Below are 24,262 nucleotides of genomic sequence, written 5' to 3' on the forward strand. Positions count from 1 at the left end.
AATACAACTACTAGTGCTGCTCCTAATAGTAATACCACTAGTAATACTACTATTATTAAATCAAAAAATAGTCCTACTACTACTACTACAACAACAAAAATAAAAACAGCTATGATGACTTAATCTACTAGTACTTCTGAAACAACCAGTACTACCTGTACTACTACCTATTGTTGACGTTTTGATGGGGATGAGTGATGGGATAGATAGTATTACATCATGTCATCTCCACCCCCTTCCCCCCGACAAAACCCCTCCCACCTCCTCTCGCCGCACCCCCGAGTGCCCACAGGTGTGCCGGCAGGTAAACACACGTGACTCTCATTCAAATAAAGCCTGAGTCACAGGTCCATTCCACTGACAGGAAGGGCGCAGGAAGAGACTTACTGGACAATGTTAGAGTGGGGATTTACATAGGGAACTGTGTGTGCGTGTGTGTGTGTGTGTGTGTGTGTGTGTGTGTGTTTTGCTCGTCTTAACAAACAACACAATACAAATAAAAATCAATCAACAAAAGTTTGAATCGTACTCAGTGGAACACAAGGTTTCATTCTGTGCACAGGCAGACATATTTGCCTGTGCAAAGAAGAATATGAATATGTACTACATATATTTTGTTCATGTATCACATTCATCTCCTCGCCCTCATTTCAAACGGATTACCAGTAACGAAATAATAGATAGATATCCTTAGACACATCTGATGAACATGATGAACATCAAGATAAAGTGAAGTTATCAGGCCAATCAGGTGGAGTTTAAACAATAATTATATTCATTATTAAGGCCACACACACCACCTTACAACGACCAAAACTGATATTGCTGACGCTTGGATGAGTTGTGTGATCAGTTCAGATCAGAAATCACACCTTACAAATTAACTTAGCAAACAATGGAGGGTTTTCAAAGGTTGTTCATTGACTTCTCATTTACAGTAGGTTCAGAATTAACTGTTTTCCTGTTAGTCACCAATCAGTTCATCAAGTAAATTATTGAGGTGGTTCACGTGTTTTAATGTTGTTATTTACACAGAATCTTCCTCGATGTTCAAATGAGCCTAAGGAGTGGGAACTTTTTTTCTGATGCCCAAAATAGTCTAACTGTCCTGTCCTAACCTGCACGCACACACACACACACACACACACACACACACACACACACACACACACACACACACACACACAATGAGCAGATGAGGCGTGATCTTTGAGCCTAAGGAGTGGGAACTTTTTTTCTGATGCCCAAAATAGTCTAACTGTCCTGTCCTAACCTGCACGCACACACACACACACACACACACACACACACACACACACACACACACACACACACACACACACGAAGTGTGTTATGGGCGTGTACCTGTGGGTGACTGAGGGTAACGTCGTGAAACCGTCGATCACGAGGAGACGACGCAGATGAGTCGATACTACGTGCGCGTCCCCGCCCCTTCTGCAACAGAAACTGCCTAAAAAAGCTCGTTCACGCTAATCCCTCCTCATTCAAGGTGCGGTCGGACAACAGGTGCGCCTCATATAGAGATCTCTCAATTTAGGAGCGAATAGTCCACATCTCTCCAACAACTTCACAAGTTACCAGATCAGCGAATTTGACCAAAAGGACAGAGAAACACACACCGATCGCTTTAGGAACGCCGCGTAATCCACTCACCTTCAGATTTCTTGCGCAGACTCTTCGGCAGGTGGATTCTCTCCGTCGCATCTCTTTCCGACTCCTTCCTGAAGGCTCGCCATGGCCAACTCGGGCCTGCAGATCCTGGGCTTCGCCCTTTCGCTCCTCGGTCTGATCGGACTAATCATCGGCACCATCCTGCCCCAGTGGAAGATGTCCGCGTACGTCGGGGACAACATCATCACGGCCATCTCCATGTACTCCGGACTCTGGATGTCGTGCGCCTTCCAGAGCACAGGCCAGATCCAGTGCAAGGTGTACGACTCCATCCTGCAGCTCGACAGTAAGTGTCCAACATGACTTTTACGCGTTTCTTTTACGTTCATTTCGCCATTGGTGCCCAAACCCCGGAGAGGCCCGTGGGTCTGTGGCCTACTGGTGGCCCTCCCCCTCCTAGTTGTCCGACTCCCAACAAGTGTTTAAACCAGCCTTATCTCTCCAAGTTGCTCCGTTTATGGGCTACTTTCGGCGAACTTTGACCTACACATTGCGCAAGACGACCACTCCTTTCTGAAAATGTATTCAATAATTACAGTCGTCATGTAGAGCAGGCTGTGTTTAGCTACCCTCGATGGGCCTCCAGCTCCAATTCCCAGTGAAGCGTTTATTTAATGATCCTTTTGTTTGATTTATCCAAACATTTGATAAGATATCTGGGCCAAAATAGGCCTTATCAACACTGCAAACATGAAAACAAGCCAGCTTTGATAGCTGTGTGATTACAGAAGTGATCCAATGAGTTGGTAAGCAAAGCCCGGTAAGCATTCCTCCACCCCTACCTGCTGCTGCAGGGAAGCTCAGGTGGATTTGCATCAAAGCCTCCTACAAAAACAGTGGAGTTGTTGTGCACGTGAGTGGTTCTTCATGTTGTGGTGGCCTGGTTACATGGATTACCAAACTGCTTACATGAACTTTTAATTGAGTCAGAACTTAGTGTTTAGAAGCAGCAGTGTTTCCGCTCAGACTTCCACCTGCAGAGAGATGGACTCTTAAGGAGTGCCTTCCTCTCAGGTGAAATGCGACACCTGGTTAGACCGGTTCAGGCTGACATCACACAGCCTCCCTCCCCCGAGTTTCATTCTCCTCCCGCCCTCCCTATGAAACTGGTTTCTGTGGCTGGTGTGTAGAGGGTGTTGCCTGGAGACTCTAGGAACCACTGTTCTCCCTGGCAGTCACTCGCCCCTGCTGGGAGTGTTCCTCTCTCTCTCTCTCTGTAGAAGGTGCCAGCGGTACTCAATCAATAACTGAGCTACTGTATTGTACAGCCTCACATTCCTGCCTCATTCTCTCTCAAGGCCGGCACTATTCGCCCCTCTTGAAGGGTATGTGGTGTTTTTTACATTTGAAAACGCCAACAGTATTTGTTTTTACCAAAATACAGGAGGCTGGCCAGTGTTGTCTCGGTGACCGCCCTAAAGGCACTGGGTTCAATTCCCAGTGTATAAACCCTAACCTTAACCTGTTCCTTAATGATCTGTATCTAAAATTAGTCACTGTGAGATCTGATAAATGATCTTAAAGACTGGAGCCGGACTAAAAGCCCTGAAAAGTGTCTGGGTTGGCCCGCAGTCGGACTCTGTGCCGGCCGTGTTTACTGTGTCGACGGCGATATATTGTTTCATTTTCTTATGGCAAATGTAAGGTCTGCCTGCTAAAGGCCGTAACTGACTGTGCCGTGTCTTCAGGCTCTCTGCAGGCCGTATGCTAAAGGCCCTAGCTAACTGACTGTGCTGTGTCTTCAGGCTCTCTGCAGGCCACCCGGGCGCTCATGATCGTTGGCATAATTGTGACGGTGGCCGGTCTGGGCGTGGCCACCATGGGCATGAAGTGCACCAACTGCGGAGGAGACGACAAGACCAAGAAGTCTCGCATCGCCATGGCCGGCGGCGTCATCCTGCTCATAGGGGGTGAGTGGGAGGGGTCTGGGGGCTCGTTTTAACCTCGGGTTGTAGTTGGTTCTAGTTTTATTGAAGTCTAGTTTTGATGGAGGTCATAGCACCATTGGTTCTAGTTTTTTTTTTATTATTTTTTTTATGGGGTTTGTCCTTTATATTGTCATACTCTTTTGTTTTATTTATTTTTTGATTGTAGTTTGTGTTTTGTTATGGCCAGGTTTGAGGGGAGTGTAGTTGTTCATGGGGTTTGTAGTTACAGTGATTTGTATTTTTAGACCATAGTTGCCGATGATAGTGCTAATCCACTGTTTAGTCGTCTCATCGTGATTGTAACGTTCTTGCGTGTTGTTCCTCAGCTCTGGCGGCCATCGTCGCCTGCTCCTGGTACGCCCACAACATCATCCGCGAGTTCTACAACCCCTTCACCCCCGTCAACACCAAGTAGGTCCCACGCCGCCTGACGGAGAGTCGGCACCCAACACGCTTCACTGGGGGAGGGGATGTACTGGATATATGTAGCGGAATCCAACTCCAACCATGGCGCTTTGAATGCCCTTGCTCTCCTGTAAAATGCTTTGTCTCTCTATTGGGGATATAAATACACTCATTGTAAGTCGCTTTAGTTAAAAGCATCTGCTAAATTACCTAAATGTAACTGGCATGACGAGGCTGTTGGCCAGGGTTCCTCCTGGTTCTCTATTGTTGTTTATCTTCAACCAGCCCTGACGTTCCTCTGCGTTCTCCGTCTCCAGGTATGAGTTCGGGTCAGCCATCTTCATCGCCTGGGCGGGATCCTTCCTGGACGTGATCGGTGGCGGTATGCTGGCTGCTTCCTGCCCCCGGGGCAAGTCGAAGCCCAGTTACCCCATCTCCCACCGCCCTCCCAGCAGCAGCAAGGAGTACGTCTGATCGAATCCCTGGCACCGACCAGCTAAAGAAGAGTTTGAACCGACACATGAAGCACACTGTTTTTCTGTGTTCTTATGCTTAGCGTACCGCCCAGCCGCCATTTTTAATGTTTAGTTATTTTATACAATTTTAGCAGGAGCCTTGTATGTTATGTTTTGCCTTTTTAAAAGTGTTTCACTATGTTTTTAAACTGCATCTTGTATTTTATTTTGAAAAGCCAAGACGCCGTTTTGGATCCAGTAGGTTAGGCGTGCCTCTGAGTGGGAGGGAGGGAGCTGGCGTGGGGTCTGATCCCTCTGTAAAGGGCATTGCGCTGCCGCCTGATCAAATCTCTGTAGGGAACACAGGAAGTCCCACCCCCTTTGACAGGAGACACTCAAACTAGGTTACGCAGTCGGGACAACTTGCATGTTATGTGGTATGTTTACATTTCTCACATGTCGCATGCTAGACATTTCTGTTTGGTTCCCTTCCTCAGGAACCCCTCACCCTTCAGTTCTCTGTGCCTCACCCCGGCCGCCTTAAAACCATATTTATACAGATTAATTCTTGTGTATAACTTTGACCCTTCTATATGAGATAATTTGCCAACGGTGTCTGATTAGAAGAAAAGAAAAAAAACAAACTCCCTGTGCCTTCCACGCCCTTTAGAGCTCATTAGCATCACGTACCAAACCTTTGTGTTAGTTTCCAACGTTTTGATCTCCAGATACGCCCAAAACCCTCCCGTCATAGTGAATTGGACTTTGTATGTTTTGTCACGTTTTCTTTTTTGTGTTATACTTTTGGTTCCCTGTACATAAAATCCAATAAACAAACAACCTTTACGACTTGTCATGCTTGGAAGTGCTTTGTTGACCGAGTTCCTCCCTTAAGGGGACTTTGACCTGTCTCTCAGAAACCATTTGTGAGGTAAGCCATTATTTTCCACTTTCTAGCAGACCATTTAGAGTTTGGTTAATACGCTCCTGAGAGGATGAGTCGGCAAATTAGCAAAATATCTGTTAACGTAACAAGATAGTTGGAATCGATAGCTGGAGTGAGAAAGTTAAAATGTTGGAGCAGATTTGAACGGACTTCAAAACCCTTTATAAACCTTGGATTATGTATTATACATGCAACTGAATGGCCTACCGAAAGCATGTTCCATTGTGAGCTCATTTTATTACGTTTAGTAATGCCAGAAAACATTTCCCCAGCAGTCGCTAACGATTCCTCTGCATTGTGTTGCCTCATGAAACTTTTCTTTTCTTAGATAATTTTCTTGTCTGCCATCAGTCTTTGTTTGTTTTATGTGGTGTGTGATTAAATATGCCAATGTGAAAAAAAACCGGAATCCGTTCCGGTTGGTGGGCGTCGATCGCGTTGCTGACAGATCATCGAGCTGTTGGCAGATTAACGAAGGCTTCGTTCATGGGGTTGTGTCGCCATCTGGTGGTCAGTTCAGGGAACAAATGGTCTCGTTCGGCCAGGTATGTTGCTCGACATGTGAGAATTACCAGCAAAAACTTTTCTGTTAAGTTTTGTATTTTGGGGGGCATATTTAGCTATATTAATGTATTATTTATACATGTTCAGAATAAATATTTCAAGAGAAGCATGACATCACATGATCGCCAAGGAAATTCGGTTAACGTAGAAATGAAAGGTAAACCTCCTAAATCGATTGTGACTGACAAACAACAATCTTATTTGAGGCTTCATAACCGGAGTATTGCTGGACTTCCTCGTGAAGGGAAATTAGCTCGTATTTAAATATCTTTCATACATGGCGCAAAAAATACAAATAGTCAAGTAAAGAAAATAAAAAATGCCCCAAAAACCACACGCACACACACGCACACACACACACACACGCACACACACACATACATATTATATATTTATCATTAAAAGCATGTGTTCCTCATCCTCTCTAATTCCCCTCCTCTCTATTCTATATGATAAGACAGATATCTACATTCTATATTATTAAATATGTTTTATCTATATCTTCATTGTCAATCTCATCATTTATCCTCCGTCCCCTAAAGCTCTTCTGGGAACTCACCGAATAAATATTTCATTCATCTGCGGCCCGCACGTGCACGCACACACACAAACACACCCACACACACCAAACGCACTCACTCCCCCCCCCCCCCCGCACACACACACACATAGTTTCCCTCTGATTGGGGATGGATAGATCGCCTATCATTAGAATCGATTTTACAACTTGTATGTTTTACAAATTTACGCCAACGGAAATCCCGACCGCAATATCTCGTCGTCAGCCCTAATCCAATCAGCGGCCCCGGGCTATTTATCACTCTGAACCGGGCCCGTAGTCTACCGGCTGCTTTTATTATTTAAAAACAATTCTGATCTATTCAATAACTAGGATGATGAATTAGATGCGTCCACAACGTGATGGGCTTTAAGTGGTCCTTTCGGACGCAGCGGGACCATGACCGCCGGGGGTCTTCTCCTGTTTTTAATAAACCCTCTAACGGGGCTTTTATGAACGAGACGGACAGAGAGACACGATTCCTGCTCCGGTATGAAGACAGACGCATCATTTGTCAGATTTATTCATTCGGCTGCAAAGCGGAAGGCAGAGTAGTTATTGTTGTCAAATCAGTTTCTTGTTAAAAGCTCCTTTATTCCTACATCTCCTACATCGTATAATAATATTATATTATATATATATTATATATATTATGTATAATAATATTATCATATTATTATAATATCATTCTAATATTATTATATTATTTGTGTTAGATGTGTTAGGTTACGGTCCTCAGATCACGTTTAAGTCATTCGTCTATGTTTTATTTGATTTGATTTATTTCTGGATCAAGACGCTAAAACAGGGTTTTAGGTTGACATACAAAAGTAAAATACTTATTTCCAGAATGGTGGTTTGACATTTGAAGCTTGTAATGAGAAAAAACAACAAATTAACAATCCGTGATTAGGCTCCATTTCTTATTCAAGGTGATTTAGTTTAAACAAACAAGTAAACACATACATTTAATTAAGATGCAATAATAAATTATTCAAATCAACAAAGAAGAAATATGGATTTACAAAAAAGGTAGATGACTGCAATTAAATCAATTGTTTCTTTGCTGAATAACTTGAATCGTATCCTCAAAAATACAACATATTCCTCAACGACAAATAACAGCCATTAATAAACGGCCTCATAGAGCAAACTTAATAACGTACTGTTCACGAGCCACAGATCCTAATGCTATAGTAATGATACACCCCCAAACAGAAGGAAATCCCCTATAAGGGGGGGGGGGGGGGGGGAGAGGAGGAGGAGGCGGAGGAGGAGGAGGAGGAGGAGGAGGGGAAGGAGGAGAATTTGGGGATGTGTGCTGCTCCATGCGATTATTGCAGCGTAGCAAAATGTCTTATTCCAATGAAAATTAGAATAATAAACACATCAGTAGGCCAATAGGGATATTAAGTATAACAGATATTTCTGTCTATTTATTAATCTCTAATCTATATCTATCTCTCTGTTTCTCTATCAACGCATACCTACATATCTATCTATCTATCTATCTATCTGTCTATCTGTCTATCTGTCTATCTGTCTGTCTGTCTGTCTGTCTGTCTGTCTGTCTGTCTGTCTGTCTGTCTGTCTGTCTGTCTGTCCCATATTTTTCTGACAGAGTTTAAATGAACCCAAAACTCATAAGAACCTGGTTGGAAATCCATCTATCATGCTTATGAGAGAGAGAGAGAGGAAGAGAGAAGCAGTGTGTGTGTGTGTGTGTGTGTGTGTGTGTGTTTACTTTTAATTGCTACATTGGATGGGTTTTCCATAATATGACCACCTATAATCACCTCCAAAAACAGAAACACATTATACCTTATTGTTAATCAATGATCCAATGCCTAATATGACTACATGTGTATGGATCCAGATTTAATTTTAGCTGTGTGTGTGTGTTTGTGGGGGGAGGGGGGGGTGTGAATGTGTGTGTTTGTGTGTGTGTGTGTGTGCCTGTGTTTGTGTGTGTGTGTGTGTGTGTAAGTGTGTGCGCCCTTGCATGCGTGTGCATGCGTGCATGTGTGCGTGTGGTTATATTTGTACGCGCGTTTGTGTGTGTGTGTGTGTGAGTGAATGTGTGTGTGTGTGTGTGTGTCTGTGTGTAAATGTGCGTGTGTGTGCGTGTGTGTGTATTGTCCTACATCCATAGTATTGTTGTACTAAACAGATCCAGAGAAGAAGTGTATCTCCTCAAGCTCTTTGCCATGCAGCTACAAGGAGAACATTTCGAGTTTTGGAGACAAATAAAGAAGAAAATAAGCTTTCTGCCACGAGAGAGAAGCACTGGGGAGCCCAGTGAAGCACAGCACGTAGTATATCATAGTAGAGTTAACTATAGTATCAAATAAAGTAGAATAGTATGTTCACTATAGTATAGTACATTAGCATAGCATAGTTAAATAGAGCATTGTATAGCATCTCATAGTATAGCTTAGCTTAGCACAGCACAGCATTTTATACTATAGCATAGCATAGCATAATATAGCAAAGCATAGTATATATAGTGCCCTGGGGCAGGGCAGTTGGAGCACAGGGGGTTGGGTGGTTGTAGCCTAGCGTAGCCACGCGTAGCCTAGCGTAGCCGCGGAGGTCAGGGTCTCTCAGAGGGAGGGATGGTGCACCCTGCTGGGCGGGAGCAGGTCAGCAGTGATTAGCCGGACAAAGATCGCCGAACCCCTAGCCGCCTTCTAACGCTCTTATTTTGGAGGATGAAGAGTAAGTGGATCCAGGTTCCTGTCTTAAGGGAGCGGGAAGGGCTCAGGGTGTGTTTCTCAAGGGTACCTACAGGTGTACTGTGACCTTGGGGTTTGAACCCGGAACCTTTGGCCACAGATTGTTACCCCCTCTCACCCTGTGTGCCAAGTGCCCTGCCCCATGTTTACTTTTCAGTCATTCAGAAAACCTTTCGAAAGAGGTGACCGCGAAACAGGTGAAGCGTCTGAAGTCGCAAGTATTGGGGGGTTGTCTTCTCAGACAACGCCTGCAGGGGCCTTTCACCTGGGGACGTTGGGAATCAAACCCGGTCCCGGGCATGGAGTCCAACATCTTCCCCCCTGCCCTGCCCTGCCGATGCCTTTATCCAAATCGCCTTACGCCGATCCATGCACACATCCACACATCCACGGCGGTGTCAGCCACGCAGGGCGACAGCCCAGCTCGTGTGGAGCAGTCAGGGTGAGGCGTCTCGCTCAGGGACACCTCGACACTCAGCTAGGAGGACCCGGGGATCAAACCAGCGACCTTCCGGTTACAACTCAGCCGCTCTACCTCCTGAGCCAAGCCGACCCTACGTCACCGCTCTACCCTCAACGCTGTGGCTTTGTGATGAGCAGCCCTAAAGTCTGACGGCGCTCTCTGAAGAACCTCATGAACACGTCCTGTGGGGTCGCGCCGGCCGGTCATCGGGGCAGCCACTCGCCGGGCGACGTCCGGACCCCAACACGGGGAGCAGGGCGGCGTGGGTATACGAGGGAGGGGAACATCTGGAGGGGGAGCAGGAAGCACCAGGCGGAGCGCTGCGGACGGACTCCGGGAAGCGGGCCTCCGACGAGAGGGAGACGTCTGCAGACAGACGGCAGCATCGCCGGACAGACGTTCAGACGGGCGTTTGATCTCCGCCTGCTTCCTCTGGCTCCGCCATTAGTGTGCAGAAAGATCAGCCGTGCACTCAACCATCACACGGCTGCTGCCCCTCCTGGGGATAATGCATTTAGTATTACTGCTGTCTATTTTACATAAAGCGATCACTCCTCGCGTCCCGATCCGCTCTGAGAAAACACCCGATCCGCCTCTCCCCGGAGAGCTGCGCGGTGCCAGAGCCCATCAGGGTGGATCTGTTTTAGTGGGAGGGATGGGCTGCTGACTGGGAGGGGGGCGCGATCAGACCCCCTCTGTAACTCAGTCCGTTACCGCCGGGAGCCACGGGGGGGCGGGGAGAGCGTGACTCGATAATTGCTCACATGTTTGATACAGAGGCGGTGCTTGCGATACGGTGGGCGATGCAGTCCTACGCTGGCCGCGGCATCGGCAGGTAGGCTACACGCACAACGGGATGGTGTCGGGAGAGTTTCCATGGCGATGACAGCGTGTAATCATGCGTTCATTGGAAATCTCAGACCCTTGTTTACTAATAAACTGATTTGGGATGCTTCGGAGATTGAATCACACCTGCAGGGTTTTCCACATGCTGGAGAAAGTGAAATGCATTGAGGTTGGACAGTTCCCCGTCGGGACAGACAGAGGGACAGACAGACACATACATCTCTATCACACACACACACACACACACACACACACACACACTGACACAATAGCCTGACATCTTAAAAAGGCAGAATCGTGTAGTCTCGTCTTCCATCGTTTTAAAGATGCTCTTTCCAAAGGCATGCGGAGCTCTGCGCTGACGTCTGAAACGTTGTGAACACATGTCCTCCCCTTTGAACCAGTAATCAGTCAAGTATTTATCCCCTCTCTCTCCACCCCGGCACGACCACAGCTCCACCGCAGCCATTACGGGACATTAACCCCCTGCACTCCGGGGCCTTTCAGAATAAAAGCCCCCCCCCCCCCCAATAAGATGGATTCCTCTTGCAGGAGCTCATGTGTGTGGCTGATTCAAACGAACCAGGAGGTAGCGTGTGGTTGGTGGTGGACGGGTTCTGTGCTGTCACAAGATGACCTTCCTGTCCATCGCCGACCCGCTCACACGCCCTCTCCCTTCAGGTGAGGCTGAAGGGAGAGGGTGATCCTAGATCTGCTGGTCTCTCCTAGACCTCCTGGTCTCTGGTCTGGTCTCTGGTCTGGTCTCTGGTCTCTGGTCTCTGGTCTGGTCTCTGGTCTGGTCTCTGGTCTCTGGTCTCTGGTCTCTGGTCTGGTCTCTGGTCTGGTCTCTGGTCTCTGGTCTGGTCTCTGGTCTCTGGTCTGGTCTCTGGTCTGGTCTCTGGTCTGGTCTCTGGTCTCTGGTCTCTGGTCTGGTCTCTGGTCTCTGGTCTCTGGTCTGGTCTCTGGTCTCTGGTCTGGTCTCTGGTCTGGTCTCTGGTCTATGGTCTCTGGTCTGGTCTCTGGTCTGGTCTCTGGTCTCTGGTCTCTGGTCTGGTCTCTGGTCTCTGGTCTGGTCTCTGGTCTGGTCTCTGGTCTCTGGTCTCTGGTCTCTGGTCTGGTCTCTGGTCTGGTCTCTGGTCTCTGGTCTGGTCTCTGGTCTCTGGTCTGGTCTCTGGTCTGGTCTCTGGTCTGGTCTCTGGTCTCTGGTCTCTGGTCTGGTCTCTGGTCTCTGGTCTCTGGTCTGGTCTCTGGTCTCTGGTCTGGTCTCTGGTCTGGTCTCTGGTCTGGTCTCTGGTCTCTGGTCTCTGGTCTGGTCTCTGGTCTCTGGTCTGGTCTCTGGTCTGGTCTCTGGTCTCTGGTCTCTGGTCTGGTCTCTGGTCTCTGGTCTCTGGTCTCTGGTCTGGTCTCTGGTCTCTGGTCTCTGGTCCCTGGCCATCTCACAACCGTCCAAGCATCTGTATGAGCTACTGCCCATATGATAGAAAGATAGAGAGCGAGAGAGCGAGAGAGAGAGAGAGAGAGAGAGAGAGAGAGAGAGAGAGAAGAGAGAGAGAGAGAGAGAGATAGAAAGACAGTTAGACAGACAGACAGACAGACATAAATACATACATACAGACAGATAGATAGATAGATGGATAGACAGACAGACAGCGGACAGACAGACAGACAGACAGACAGACAGACAGACAGACAGACAGATAGATAAAGATAGATAGATAGATAGATAGATAGATAGATAGATAGATAGATAGATAGATAGGTAGATAGATAGATAGATAGACAGTTAAATGGAGAGATAGAGAGATAGATAGATAGATAGATAGATAGATAGATAGATAGATAGATAGATAGATAGATAGATAGATAGATAGATAGATAGATAGATAGATAGATATGAAACAATTGGTAATAAAATACTTTACTCAAAAGACTCCTTGAAAAACAAGTGTTGGATAGGCCTTGTAAATCGCAGATTCTAATAAAGGAAAGTCTGGGATTGCAGCGATGAAGAAGCTGGAAAGTTTTCCCAAACCAAACAATAGCTGAGGCTCTAAAGATAGCTGTTTCTGGATAAATGGTGGATTCTGCAGCGGTTTTCAGATGGGGGGGGCTGACTCGGTCTGAAGCTTTGAAAGGCCACTAACTGGGAGTTCATGAAGGAGAAAAAGATTTGGGTGGTTGTGTTTTATTGCGGTGCGATCGGGACGCTGAGTCGAGGCTAACGTTGACTGCAGAACGAGGGGAAAGAAGACAGCCCTAACAAGGTAACCCCGCTGTGTTTATAACCTCGCTCTTATTTACTCCACTACGATATTAAAAAGCCTACATGTTGATAAAAACACACTGCGAGCATGTTACCATGTTCCTACATTTGGGTTATTACCGGGCTTCAGTCAAATCTCTAACCTAGTTAACAAACTGTCAGACGGGGAAGTTTGCCCTTAGAAAGGCCTTGAGTGTCTGACGTTTCATCACATCAAAGCGTCCTTTGTAAGGTTTCATGATGTTCTAAAGTATTGCTTGTTGTACAACGTAGGCCTTGTATAAAATGACTTTCCCTTACCCGCAGTACAGATGAAAGTAGAATTACTAAATAAACACTCCAAAAGAAAAAGTAATTCCTCTAAATAGTCTCATATGGGATTGAACACACAGTTTCAGTTCTCTGAAACTAATACAGCACTAAATTGATTAAGGCTGCACTTTCTAATGCATGTATCACATTGAAGAGCAATGCAATAAGAATGCATATTGATATACGATTCTAACTGCAACTAAACATTTGTATGGGTCTTTGCTAAATGGCAGTAAAAAATATGATGATCGTCTCTTGAAGCGAAAAGTTGAAAAACAATAAAAATATTATTTTTTACTCACAAAGTATGAGTCAAAAAAATCAATCATTGCTTCAACCTATCCCCGATTTATTTGAAGTTATTCAGTCAATGTATGTCTGGCATTAGGTGTTTTGAGATTAATAAATAGAAACGTGTGTGTGTGTGTGTGTGTGCGCGCGCGCGCGTGCGCGTGTGTGCATGGCCATGTGCATGTGTCTGTTTGTATGAGAGAGAGAGAGCAAGAAAAAGAAAAAAGAAAAAGAAGCAGAGAGAGAAGCAATAATAGCGAGAGAGAGAGAGAGAGAGAGAGAGAGAGTGAGAGAAAGAGAGAGAGAGAGAGAGAGAGAGAGAGAGAGAGGGAGGGGAGAGAGAGGGGGGGTACGAGAGAGAGAGAGAGAGAGAGAGAGAGAGAGAGAGAGAGAGAGAGTTAGAGAGAGAGAGAGAGATGGGGGGGGTACGAGAGAGAGGGAGGGAGGGGTGTACCCTTAACCCTTCTCATTCAGATATAGACATCAGTCATCCTCCACCAGAGCAGACAGCTGAGCCTCCGCCACAAGCAGAGCATGAGCCGCTCCTCTCCGCAGCCTCACCGAGGGCAGCACCCAGCCCAGCCCGCACCCAGAGCCCTGCAGCCCGCAGAGGAATGAGAGACCCCTCCCTGCGCCTCCCCATCGGATGAACCCCGGACAGCAGAGGTTAATCCCCGGATAGAAGGTGGTGATGTACCCAGGGTCCGGCACCGGGGCCAGCGGCCGCCCAGGGCCCCCTAAACGGAACGGCCCGCCGCAAGAACCAACGACCATCCGCTTCGGGATCGACCAGATCCTGGGTTGCGGTGCAGTCGGCGGAGGATCGGAAGCAGATGTCCTCCTGAGGAGGAGGGGCGCCGGGCCCGCCTCGGACTTGTGTCTCTTCCCCGGCGGCGGGAGCTTTCATCACGCGAGCCCTGCGGCAGTTGCCCGCGTCGAACCGTTCGCCTCCCTGTCCGGGTCGTTCCATGGGCTGACGCTACCGTACGAGGAACCGCATCCGTACCGACTCCAGTTGACCCCGACCCCGGGAGAGGTGATCCGTATTCCGGCGCACCGGCCGCTCGGTGCCCCCGTGGGGTCCCCTTTGGGGTTTCTCCCCTGGATGAACAGCAGCCAGCAGTTCGCCAAAGACCGGTTCGCAGGTAGCCGATGTTTAGACCGATGGACGCCAATAAAACCGTTTCGTCGTTAGATGGAATGTGTTCATCAGTTGAATACGTTTCCTAAGTTTGGTAGCTGTTAGTCTGTGGGCTCAGAGTGTGCGTAATGGGGCTTCAGTGCTCATCCAATGAGGTCTAGAACCGCGTAATGTGCTGTTTAGTCTGAAGTTAAACAGTTTAGGCTTGGTAACTTGTTTTAAGTTAAACCTTTTAGTCTTGAGTTAAGATGTTAAGTCTTGGTTACTTGTTTTAGGTAAAACTGTTAAGACTTAAGACTCATTTTAAGTCAACTGTTAAATCTTGGTTAGGCTAATTGTTTTAAGTTAAACTGCTTAGTCTTTCGCCCAAAATATGAAACATATCCAAAACGCTCTACGACTATTTAATTTACATTTCTTGGCTCGTTCCAAGTCACCAATCATGAGTGACAAAAAATTAAAAAATTAAAAACCCGAAATGACCCATAATCATATCTCAACTCATAATATAGGCTGCATCAAATCCGATTTACGTGCGTAAATCGGATTTTGTTTTACTTTTAATTGCCGCATTGGATGTTTCTTTCCCACAATATGATGTTTGTGGTGATGTTATTTAATAGAATACTATTACATTTTTTTTTTAACAGAAACACATTATTTTCATAGTTCCTGATCCAGTCCCTGATGTGACGACATATATTTGGATCCGGATTTAATTTCCTATCCTAATTCTATCTTGAAAATATTGATTTGATGTTCAAATATGGTGTTCAAATATTATTTAGAAGATAATCAATTTATAATACATATTTTAAGTCTAGTTTACTGATATTGATAGCAAAACGAAACTTTTAAACTTCTTCCAAATTGGCTGTAAAAAGCCCTGTGCGTAAAGTAGCTCGTCTAGCAAGGATCACCTTATAGAGGCCGTCTTTCACACACACACACACACACACACACACACACACACACACACACACACACACACACACACACACACACACACACACACACACACACACACACACGTCCCCTTTCCTAACCTCCCCTCGCTCCTCTCCTCTCTCCTCTCCTTTCCTGTCACCTCTTCTCTCCCTCAGCCAACTTGACGTCCTTCACCGTGGTGCGCCGTGTCGGCCATCCTTACCAGAACCGCACGCCGCCCAAGCGGAAGAAGCCCCGTACGTCCTTCTCCAGACTGCAGATCTCGGAGCTGGAGAAGCGCTTCTACCGGCAGAAGTACCTGGCCAGCGCAGAGAGGTCCTGCCTGGCCAAGAGTCTCACGATGACGGACGCGCAGGTCAAGACGTGGTTCCAGAACCGCAGAACCAAGTGGAGGTACGGAGGGAAAGGCTTCGAAGCGTCGGAGAAATTAACGCAAGAAGCTGAACAGCAACCACTGAGTTTGTTTCATTCCAACTACGTTTAAAGTGAAAACGTTAAAGTTCAAAATTATTCAAACTGAATGCCTGAAGGCCACTAAAGAAAGATGAATAACTGTAAACATCACTGCCTTTTCAAACATTGAGTTACAGAATTTAAAATATTAACTCAGTTATACCCTTATGTAGCCTATTCATTAAATTAGCCTCATTATAGGAAAGCATATGCATTTAATTCTTATATTAGTCTAAAAGCCGAACATAATAAGGTAGACGAAATTGCTATACCATAATGTCGGTTATTCGTGTCAAATAATTTATTAAATATATATGCAGACAGTCTACTCTAGCCTATTTCACTTTAAATCTCTAAATCCTCCCCATCCTCTTCTCTGTGTGTGTGTTTGTGTATGTGCGTGTGTATGCGTGCGTATGCGTGTGTGAGCAGACGGCAGACGGCGGAGGAGCGGGAAGCGGAGCGCCAGCAGGCAAACAGGTTGATTGTTCAATTCCAACACGACGCCTTGCACAAAAAACTACATCTCGACTCGCTCCCCGGAGAACCGCTCCTCCGCGGCCACAACTCAGCTCTCTTCCCCGGGCAGAAGCTCCCCTCCTGGGCCTTGGAGGCCGAGGAGCCACTGCCCAGCGTTTGAAGACCAGGGGCGCATCCAGCGGCGGTGCCCTGGGGTGGCCGAAGCCCCCCAAACGTTTGTCATCCCGAACTGTTCCATCAGTTGATTTACTTTTTCTGACCGTCCATCTAAATCCTAAAGAAAACCTGTGTTTAATTCGTTTGGACACGCCAAAACTCATTGATGAACGCTGGATCCATAACTTTCTGCACTTCAGTGGAATCAAAGGGACCGACGGATTTGGGATTCATTAAAAAAAAGAACAGTTGCCAAACAAAAGGACGGAGTTTGAAGTAGAATGCTGTCAAACTCTTTTGAGACACAGGGACATGCAGATATGTTCTGCGTACATTTCTATATCTCTCAGGGAAATTACAATTGGACTTTGACGGGAACTACAGAAGCAGATTTATTACATTTGTGGAAGGACTTTGACCAAAGCTATAAGATGCATGCAACACAATTACCATTTGATATTCTACCGTTTAATATTACCCTTTGACCTCCGTGAGAGATTATAAATACCTAGAACTACACATTATCTTGAAAATATACAGCTTTATCTAGTCACAATGCTAGATGGATATATTTTATCAGCAATAGCTTCAAATATATATAGCTCGTCTTTCAGATTATAAAATGTAAATTTAATGTTTTGAAAACAAGTTAATTTTATCATGAATATGCCATTCAACATATCTTTAAGTTTGATCAATTGAGGTCAAGGACTTCTAAACTGAACCCTGTCCATTATTAACCTGAAATAAACTGGATTTCATTATGACGATCTTTTAACATGCAAATTAACCAAGACGCAGCTGAATTTACTCGTGCGTCACTGAAGCATTTCTGAAACCAAAAAATCAATGATGCAAAAATGTGAGAAAACAGACAGCCATGGATCTTGAAGTCTTTATGTATTAAGTGGACAGCTGCAAATATCAGGTAACAAACAAGGTTCCAAAAATCTTTGCTTTACAAGATCCATTGCAAAATAGTCTAATTACATACATGTGAATAACTAATCTCATTGCTGATTTCAAATAAACGTCACAGCAAAATAACAAATCAAAGCGTGGAATGGTTTGGGTTCAAACGGCGTCATGCAGATGTCACGGCAGACATTAAAATTTAAGCAACTTAATTCTTAATGTACATTTTAAGCGCTTCATGAATATTCACCATTGATCAATTTAGGACGGAAAATAGAACCTGCCTCGTTAAGCTCTCAGGGGACGAATCACAATCGATCAAAACAGTCTTCAGAGAACAAACGGTACCAAAGCCTGAGCACTAGATGTTTTTGCCCAAGGGTTTGACCAGGAAGTAACGTTATCATTTGAGCGACGAACAAAATGTGTTACAACTACGTTTGGTACCCAAACTGACTGTGCCGTACAACAGATCAGTCCATCTTTGAGCGCAAAAGAAGTTGATGTAACGGGTTGAAACCGGTGGGAGTCTCGATACTGAAGACAAGGGCGACTGTGCATGTGGACCTCGTCAATTTATTCAACAGTTCATTTAAAACAAACGGAACAAGGCACTGGAGTCCGCCTTCATAGTTCAGGAGCCATTTAACGATAGAATAGGATTTTATTTACAGAAATGCTAATCACGCCTAGCGCCTTCGGTGGTGAGGCGGCGTCGCGGCTGGACGTCTGAGGGGTCAGCGGTGTGGCGACACCGGTCACCTCAGGTTTGAAACAACGTGGGGGGGGGTGCTTTACTCTTTCAAAGTCTGTTTCCACTTCCAGAGATCTTCGATGACCTGGGGCAGAGAGGAGACGGCGTTATACACGGAGACAGCTGTGCGTGTGGCGGCTCCACACAGCTTCTGAAGTACTTTAACATGTTAACATGACTGAGCATATAAATGTTTTGTACCTTGGCGTCCGACACTTTGTACGCGTTCTTCACCAGGTTCTCAAATTTGGGCTGGAGCTTAGGGAGGATCCGTCCCTGCGATGACACAAAGAACCGGTTAGTCTGATCGTTTGATAGTGGATTACAGATAGATCCGTTGGTAGTGGATCATCACGACTCTGGCCCGCTTCACCACACGGCGTCATCAGAGACGTTGAGACCCGAGAACAGATTCACAAACCTTCTTGATGAACTCCAGCATCTGCAGCTTGGCCTCTTCAAAGGTGGGGGACTTCTTGGGGGTCTTAGGGGTCTTGGGGGTCTTGGTGGGCGTCTTGGGCTGCGGAGAAACACTCAGTTAGGGGACGTTCAGCATTCAATGCATTCAGTTCATTAGGAGACACTTTTCATCTTAAATGGAAAGCAGAGTGGATTCAGCCATCAAGTCTCCGTAGGGGAGGGGTCTGTCTCAATGGTCCCTTTAAAGCCCTCAGCACTGCCCAGCTGAGTACATACACAAACCAATGAGTCGCTGTATGCAGCCTTTGCACACCGGTAAAGCACTGGCAGCAGAACCGGTCGGCTTAATAGACTGCAAGGGGGTCAGGGCGATTGTCCCAAAGATAGAGGACAGGGCGTCCATGTGGACCATTTGCCCCGGGACAGCCATTTATATAATATAGAAACAATGCAGTGGATGAGGAAACGTTGCCGCCTCAATGAATATACAAAACCCTGAGCGTGGACCTACCGAGTTCTTGGCGGGGGTTTGAGGTTTGGCACTCTTGCCGTTCTGTGCGGGGCTCTTAGCTTTGGGCGCAGGCTTGGCCTTCACCTGCAGGGAGAACAGATGAAGTACACAGTGAGGACAGGAAAGGACCAGACCAACAAAGAGTTGGTGGTCGATGCTCGATTAACCAGACATCGAGCGTGATAAACATTTGAACTGGGTAAGAAACGTGAAGCGGAAAGTGAGAAGAGCGTTTAGAAACTCACCGGAACAGGAGAGTCTTCCATGTCGTCTCTGATGAAGACGGAGAGAGAAGAGAGATTATTATTTCATTTAAAAAGATTATGAATTTAACTTTCGGTCCGCGCTGGCTTCTTTACTCACTCATCATCTTCATCATCGTCGTCGTCCTCATCATCTTCCTCCTCCTCCTCAACTTGCTTCTTTTGTTTCTTCTGCAGGTGAGAGAGAGGTCATTAGGAGTCTTAAGGCAACACGTAATCAGGCGGTGGGTCATTCATCAGCAGCCGCTGGTGTCTATGGCAACAGGCCACCCACCTGATTCTTGGCCACAGGTGAGGTGGCTGGTCTTTTCTTTGATGCTGGGACATCTTCCTCCTCTTCCTCGTCTTCCTCCTCCTCCCCTTCGTCAAATGACTGCTCACCTTCCATTACTAGAGGGGGGGGCAGAATATGGGATTAAACCCTGATCTCTAAAGTCACATCATGCAGAAGAACCTTTAGTCAGCGAGGAACCGCAGGCAGCCAGGCTTTAAACCCACAACCTTACACCCTGGATGTATGACTAATAGAAGAGCAACGTTTGCTACAGGTGGACACGCCCACTCGTGATGTCAGACAGCTCGACAGCAGCTTGTACCGGCTAATTACACTCACACCTGGTGGTATATTACGGCTGCTTTAAGAACCTAAGGGAGGCAACTTTCAGAACCAGCTGTGGTGGCATCTCAAGTCAGCTTCTCACGAGCTGTGATTACCATTTAGTCAGAGTAGAGTTTAGCTTTGAACACTGACGTGTAATTTATCCAGATAATCCTAAGTAGCCCGCAGGTCAGGGCACCTGGCTCCAGGAGGCCCGGACCCCAGAACCACGTGGTTCAGAAGACCAACGTCAGTGTTTGAGGTGAACAGGGGGGTACGTACTGACGAGGTGCTGGCCGCTGATGTGGATGGGACCGGAGCCCACCTTGAGACGGAACACGGCTGGAGGTGTGATGGTGAAGCCGCCGAGACACACCTGGAACAGAGCATCAACACAGCGTCAACAGAGAGGAACAGCGCCACAGGGCACCTCCGTGCCTCACACCCGGCCTCAGGAACCTCCTAAACTGTACTTCACCTCACCGCAGGGTGGGGTGAGGTAGAGTTTAGGAGTACTGAGACCTCTAACTGGAGCTGGAGAAAATCGAAATGTTGACCAACCTAAGAAATCGAACTTGACCATCAACACATCGGCTAAACCCCACTAAACTAACTTAGTGAGTCTTGGATGATTTAATTGAAATAGTTTGCTAAAAAAACTTTACATGATGACACCCCAACCACGAGACTAGAATGGTTGGAGGTTACTTTAGACTAAACGTTTGTCTCAATGGTCCCTTTAAAGCCCTCAGCACTGCCCAGCTGAGTACATACACAAACCAATGAGTCGCTGTATGCAGCCTTTGCACACCGGTAAAGCACTGGCAGCAGAACCGGTCGGCTTAATAGACTGCAAGGGGGTCAGGGCGTCTGTCCCAAAGACAGAGGTCAGCGCGTCTGTCCCGAGGACAGAGGGATTTAAAAACACTAAACAGACGGACAGGAGAGTCCCGGTGTGGGGGGGAAACGTAGTTCCCTGGGTGGGGTTGACTCACGCTGGGAAGGGTGGAGGGTTTGAGTGATGCCAGCACCGCTGTGACCTTCTGACCCTCCTCGTCCTGACCTTCGACCTCCACCACATGCAGCTCGTCTCTGGTGGCGGCGTCGACACAGGCCTGCGGGGGCAGAGAGTCGTGGGTTAGAAGAGGCTGATGGCCTTGCTTACGGGCTCCATGGAATTGAATTTATGATAAAATACCATTTCCTTTATTTACCGTTGTCATTTAGCAGACGTATGTAAATCTGGGAGCGATGCACAGTAAATTGGGTCAAATGTCACCCCAGGGGTACACCAGATTAGAATGGTTGGAGGATGTACTAAACGTTTGTCTCAATGGTCCCTTTAAAGCTCTCAGCACTGCCCAGCTGAGTACATACACAAACCAATGAGTCGCTGTATGCAGCCTTTGCACACCGGTAAAGCACTGGCAGCAGAACCGGTCGGCTTAATAGACTGCAAGGGGGTCAGGGCGTCTGTCCCAAAGATAGAGGTCAGCGCGTCTGTCCCGAGGGGTGAGACTGCGGACCGAACCGCAGTACCTCTGGGGTCGACGGCCAGCAGAGCTGTTTGCTAGCATGCAGGAGAATGCATGAAATTGAAGCATCTCTCGTTCGTTTAAGACTAATAACCGGAGACTGTGACTCACCATTCTCAAATCTAGCTGGTGCTCGAAGTCGTCGTCTTCGGGGTTGAACGTGATGTCCTTCCCAGCCTCCAGTTTACACCCTGGAGGAGAAAGACAAGATGGATGAACGTTAGTACCACAGTAGAGACGTGTGTTAAAGCGATGGTTGTGAAAGCCTGCTCTAGACCAACTGCAACACCTTATTTTCCTGAGATGTTTTTTTTCGAATTAGACACAATTGTTTGGTTTAAGACAATGCTATACTCATGCACAAGAGGTTTAATAACGACTCCTAGTTAAAGTTTCATGTTGAGCATTTTCTTCAAAGTTGAGCCCGTTGTCTCCACTCAATAGTCAACCAATCTTTGCATTCTGCTGCCCCCTAGTGGCGTTAAAAAGCTATATCGGTACCTGGACTTCCTTGAACCCACCATATAGGTGGCTGATTACAGCAGCATGGTGAAGTAGATCGATACTGGGGACTTTATTCAAGATATATATTCATAGATAACAAAATTTACATCCATGCATCTTTTCAAGTGGTTAATTTAGTTAATTTAAAATATATTTTATATCTTACGCATTTGTCAAATAGTATGAGCTTACGGTCAGAAAAACGTGTTGAGGATTACATCGATTGAAAGACCAATTTTATTAACCATCTTTATTAACCCACGCCGCGCAGCAGCCGGTACAAATGGGTTAACTCAATGTAGGTAAATTCAGGTTGTAGGTAAAAACTAACAGTATTCAGTGACATCAAATTGGCCTGGATCCTAACATTTAATACATTTTAGGTTTAATATATACTAATTAAGTTACCGTATGTATCTTACGCCGATAGTAACAGATACATTTAAAGCCCACCTACATCCTCCTGTAAGAGTCTGCTGCCATGTTTCCACGTGGTCGCACACGCGTGCGTGTAGCACGGAACACGTCGCGTCTTCATAGTGAATCACAAGTTAATTAGACTCATAATCGAATTAAGTGCGCTCCTATACATTACGCACGACAACACTGCATTACGAGCTGTGCGTAATTACGCACGTTTTGAACAAAAACGCACGTTTCAATCCAGAACTCCGTTTCGTTCCCGGGGGACCGAGGGGGACTCACGTTACTTCGTTTAAAACGGATTCAAACTTAAAACCCCTGCCCCCTTTGAGGTTTTAGCGTGAGGAACACAGTACACGTGGAGCCTCTGGGGAGGTGGGAGAGGGTCTCCGGGTTGGTTAAGGATCCCGGGGATACTCACGGGCATGTGGGTTGACCTGAGATGATCCTACACGTGGAGACCCGAGGCCGGGGGTCTCCAACCCCCCCGCCCTGACCCGGGATGATCCTACACGTGGAGACCTGAGGCCGAGGCTCTGACACCATGAGCGGACCGAAGGTCCACGCAACGAACGGTCCATCTCTAAGACTAGAATTTACGTGTAGGTTTCTTAAGACCCCGAACGAGAAGACGTCCAGGCCGGACTGAGCCGGTCTCAGGAGGTCCTGAGCAGGTCTCAGTAGTCCTGGTCCCGGACTAAGCCGGCCTCAGTATTCCTGAGAGCGGCTCAGTAGTCCCGGTCCCGGTTCTCCTCCAGCGTGTCGCCGCCATCTTAAAGAACACGTGTTTCGCGCGGAGCTCCAAACCACTTCTGGAACGAACCCGTTAAGAGGAGCGACGAACCCGCCGTTAACCGGGGTTACCCCGTTACCGCCAGGCGGCGGACACTCTTAACGTTGCAGGATTTATTATCTATGAACTATGATCAATGACATATGATTTTCGGTAGAAGATACACAAAGTTAAACACGGACACGTGCGGGAATGACGCAGAAAAGAGCTTCTTACCGTAGAGAAAGTTCTGTGGCGCCATCGTCTCTTCGTCCATGCCGTTCATGGTGATGAGTTACAGCAGATAAGTTAGAATATAAGTTATAGTAGATGAGCGGTGAAGGGTCCTCTGCTGTGTGCTGAGCCTCACTACTGACCGTCAGTTCACTACGGACTGGAGCGAAGACTGAGGAGAGTGCATGTGGTGAACAGCGGTGGCGCGCACCTTCCTCTGCGCACCGCGTGTGAATAACACAACCTCCTCTGTAGCTGGGCACTGCCCCCAGCGGTCAGGCGGGGTATAACCTCCTGTTACTGCCCCTTGCGGTCAGGTGGGGTATAACCTCCTGTTACTGCCCCCTGCGGTCAGGGGGGGTATAACCTCCTGTTACTGCCCCCTGCGGTCAGGGGGGGTATAACCTCCTGTTACTGCCCCCTGCGGTCAGGGGGGGTATAACCTCCTGTTACGGCCCCCAGCGTTCATAACCTTCTGGAGAGCTGCTCATCCCTCATTTTCATAGATACATAGGGTGGCGCAATTTGATATAATCTAACCACTGTATAATTTAGAAACAAAACCACACAAGAGGAAAAATAAATGACATATTTGAATACAGTTGGAATCCCGATTTTATCATTTTATTTATAATTTTGTTCGGTCTTATGTACATAAAAGTGACATCACATATTTTGCTGTGCCTTGGAGAAGTC

At 46.8% G+C, this 24,262-nt stretch overlaps 3 protein-coding genes across 3 annotated transcripts; 2 read left to right on the top strand and 1 right to left on the bottom strand.

Moving 5' to 3' along the window:
* Window positions 1-1,509: 1,509 nt before the first annotated feature.
* Window positions 1,510-5,326, top strand: LOC307077136 (claudin-7-B-like). The gene is made up of 4 exons (XM_079738439.1): window positions 1,510-1,978; window positions 3,438-3,602; window positions 3,947-4,031; window positions 4,343-5,326. Exons 1-4 carry the CDS (start codon window positions 1,756-1,758, stop codon window positions 4,497-4,499), a joined length of 630 nt encoding a protein of 209 aa, XP_079594565.1. The 5' UTR covers window positions 1,510-1,755; the 3' UTR covers window positions 4,500-5,326.
* Window positions 5,327-14,150: 8,824 nt separating this feature from the next.
* LOC307077542 (T-cell leukemia homeobox protein 3-like) lies at window positions 14,151-16,641 on the top strand (the record flags this gene model as incomplete). The annotated part of the gene is made up of 3 exons (XM_079738970.1): window positions 14,151-14,604; window positions 15,704-15,941; window positions 16,434-16,641. 3 exons carry the CDS (start codon window positions 14,151-14,153, stop codon window positions 16,639-16,641), a joined length of 900 nt encoding a protein of 299 aa, XP_079595096.1.
* A 1,567-nt stretch (window positions 16,642-18,208) lies between these two features.
* npm1a (nucleophosmin 1a) lies at window positions 18,209-23,745 on the bottom strand. The gene is made up of 11 exons (XM_079738437.1): window positions 23,570-23,745; window positions 21,745-21,824; window positions 21,094-21,213; window positions 20,381-20,474; window positions 19,775-19,890; window positions 19,601-19,671; window positions 19,483-19,510; window positions 19,238-19,321; window positions 18,728-18,826; window positions 18,508-18,582; window positions 18,209-18,391 (listed from the first exon to the last, which is right to left on the bottom strand). Exons 1-11 carry the CDS (start codon window positions 23,616-23,618, stop codon window positions 18,347-18,349), a joined length of 861 nt encoding a protein of 286 aa, XP_079594563.1. The 5' UTR covers window positions 23,619-23,745; the 3' UTR covers window positions 18,209-18,346.
* Window positions 23,746-24,262: the final 517 nt, after the last annotated feature.

Source organism: Pollachius pollachius (genome assembly GCF_949987615.1).
Source record: "Pollachius pollachius genome assembly, chromosome: 6".
Lineage (NCBI taxonomy): Eukaryota > Metazoa > Chordata > Actinopteri > Gadiformes > Gadidae > Pollachius > Pollachius pollachius.

Coding starts and splice junctions, on each gene's coding strand:
- LOC307077136 (XM_079738439.1), top strand. CDS start 1,756: ATGGCCAACTCGGGCCTGCAGATCCTGGGCTTCGCCCTTTCGCTCCTC. Junction 1,979..3,437: donor CTCCATCCTGCAGCTCGACA/GTAAGTGTCCAA, acceptor CTGTGTCTTCAG/GCTCTCTGCAGGCCACCCGG. Junction 4,032..4,342: donor TTCACCCCCGTCAACACCAA/GTAGGTCCCACG, acceptor CTCCGTCTCCAG/GTATGAGTTCGGGTCAGCCA.
- npm1a (XM_079738437.1), bottom strand. CDS start 23,618: ATGAACGGCATGGACGAAGAGACGATGGCGCCACAGAACTTTCTCTAC. Junction 19,322..19,482: donor TGGAAGACTCTCCTGTTCCG/GTGAGTTTCTAA, acceptor TTCTCCCTGCAG/GTGAAGGCCAAGCCTGCGCC. Junction 18,827..19,237: donor AAACCCCCGCCAAGAACTCG/GTAGGTCCACGC, acceptor GTTTCTCCGCAG/CCCAAGACGCCCACCAAGAC.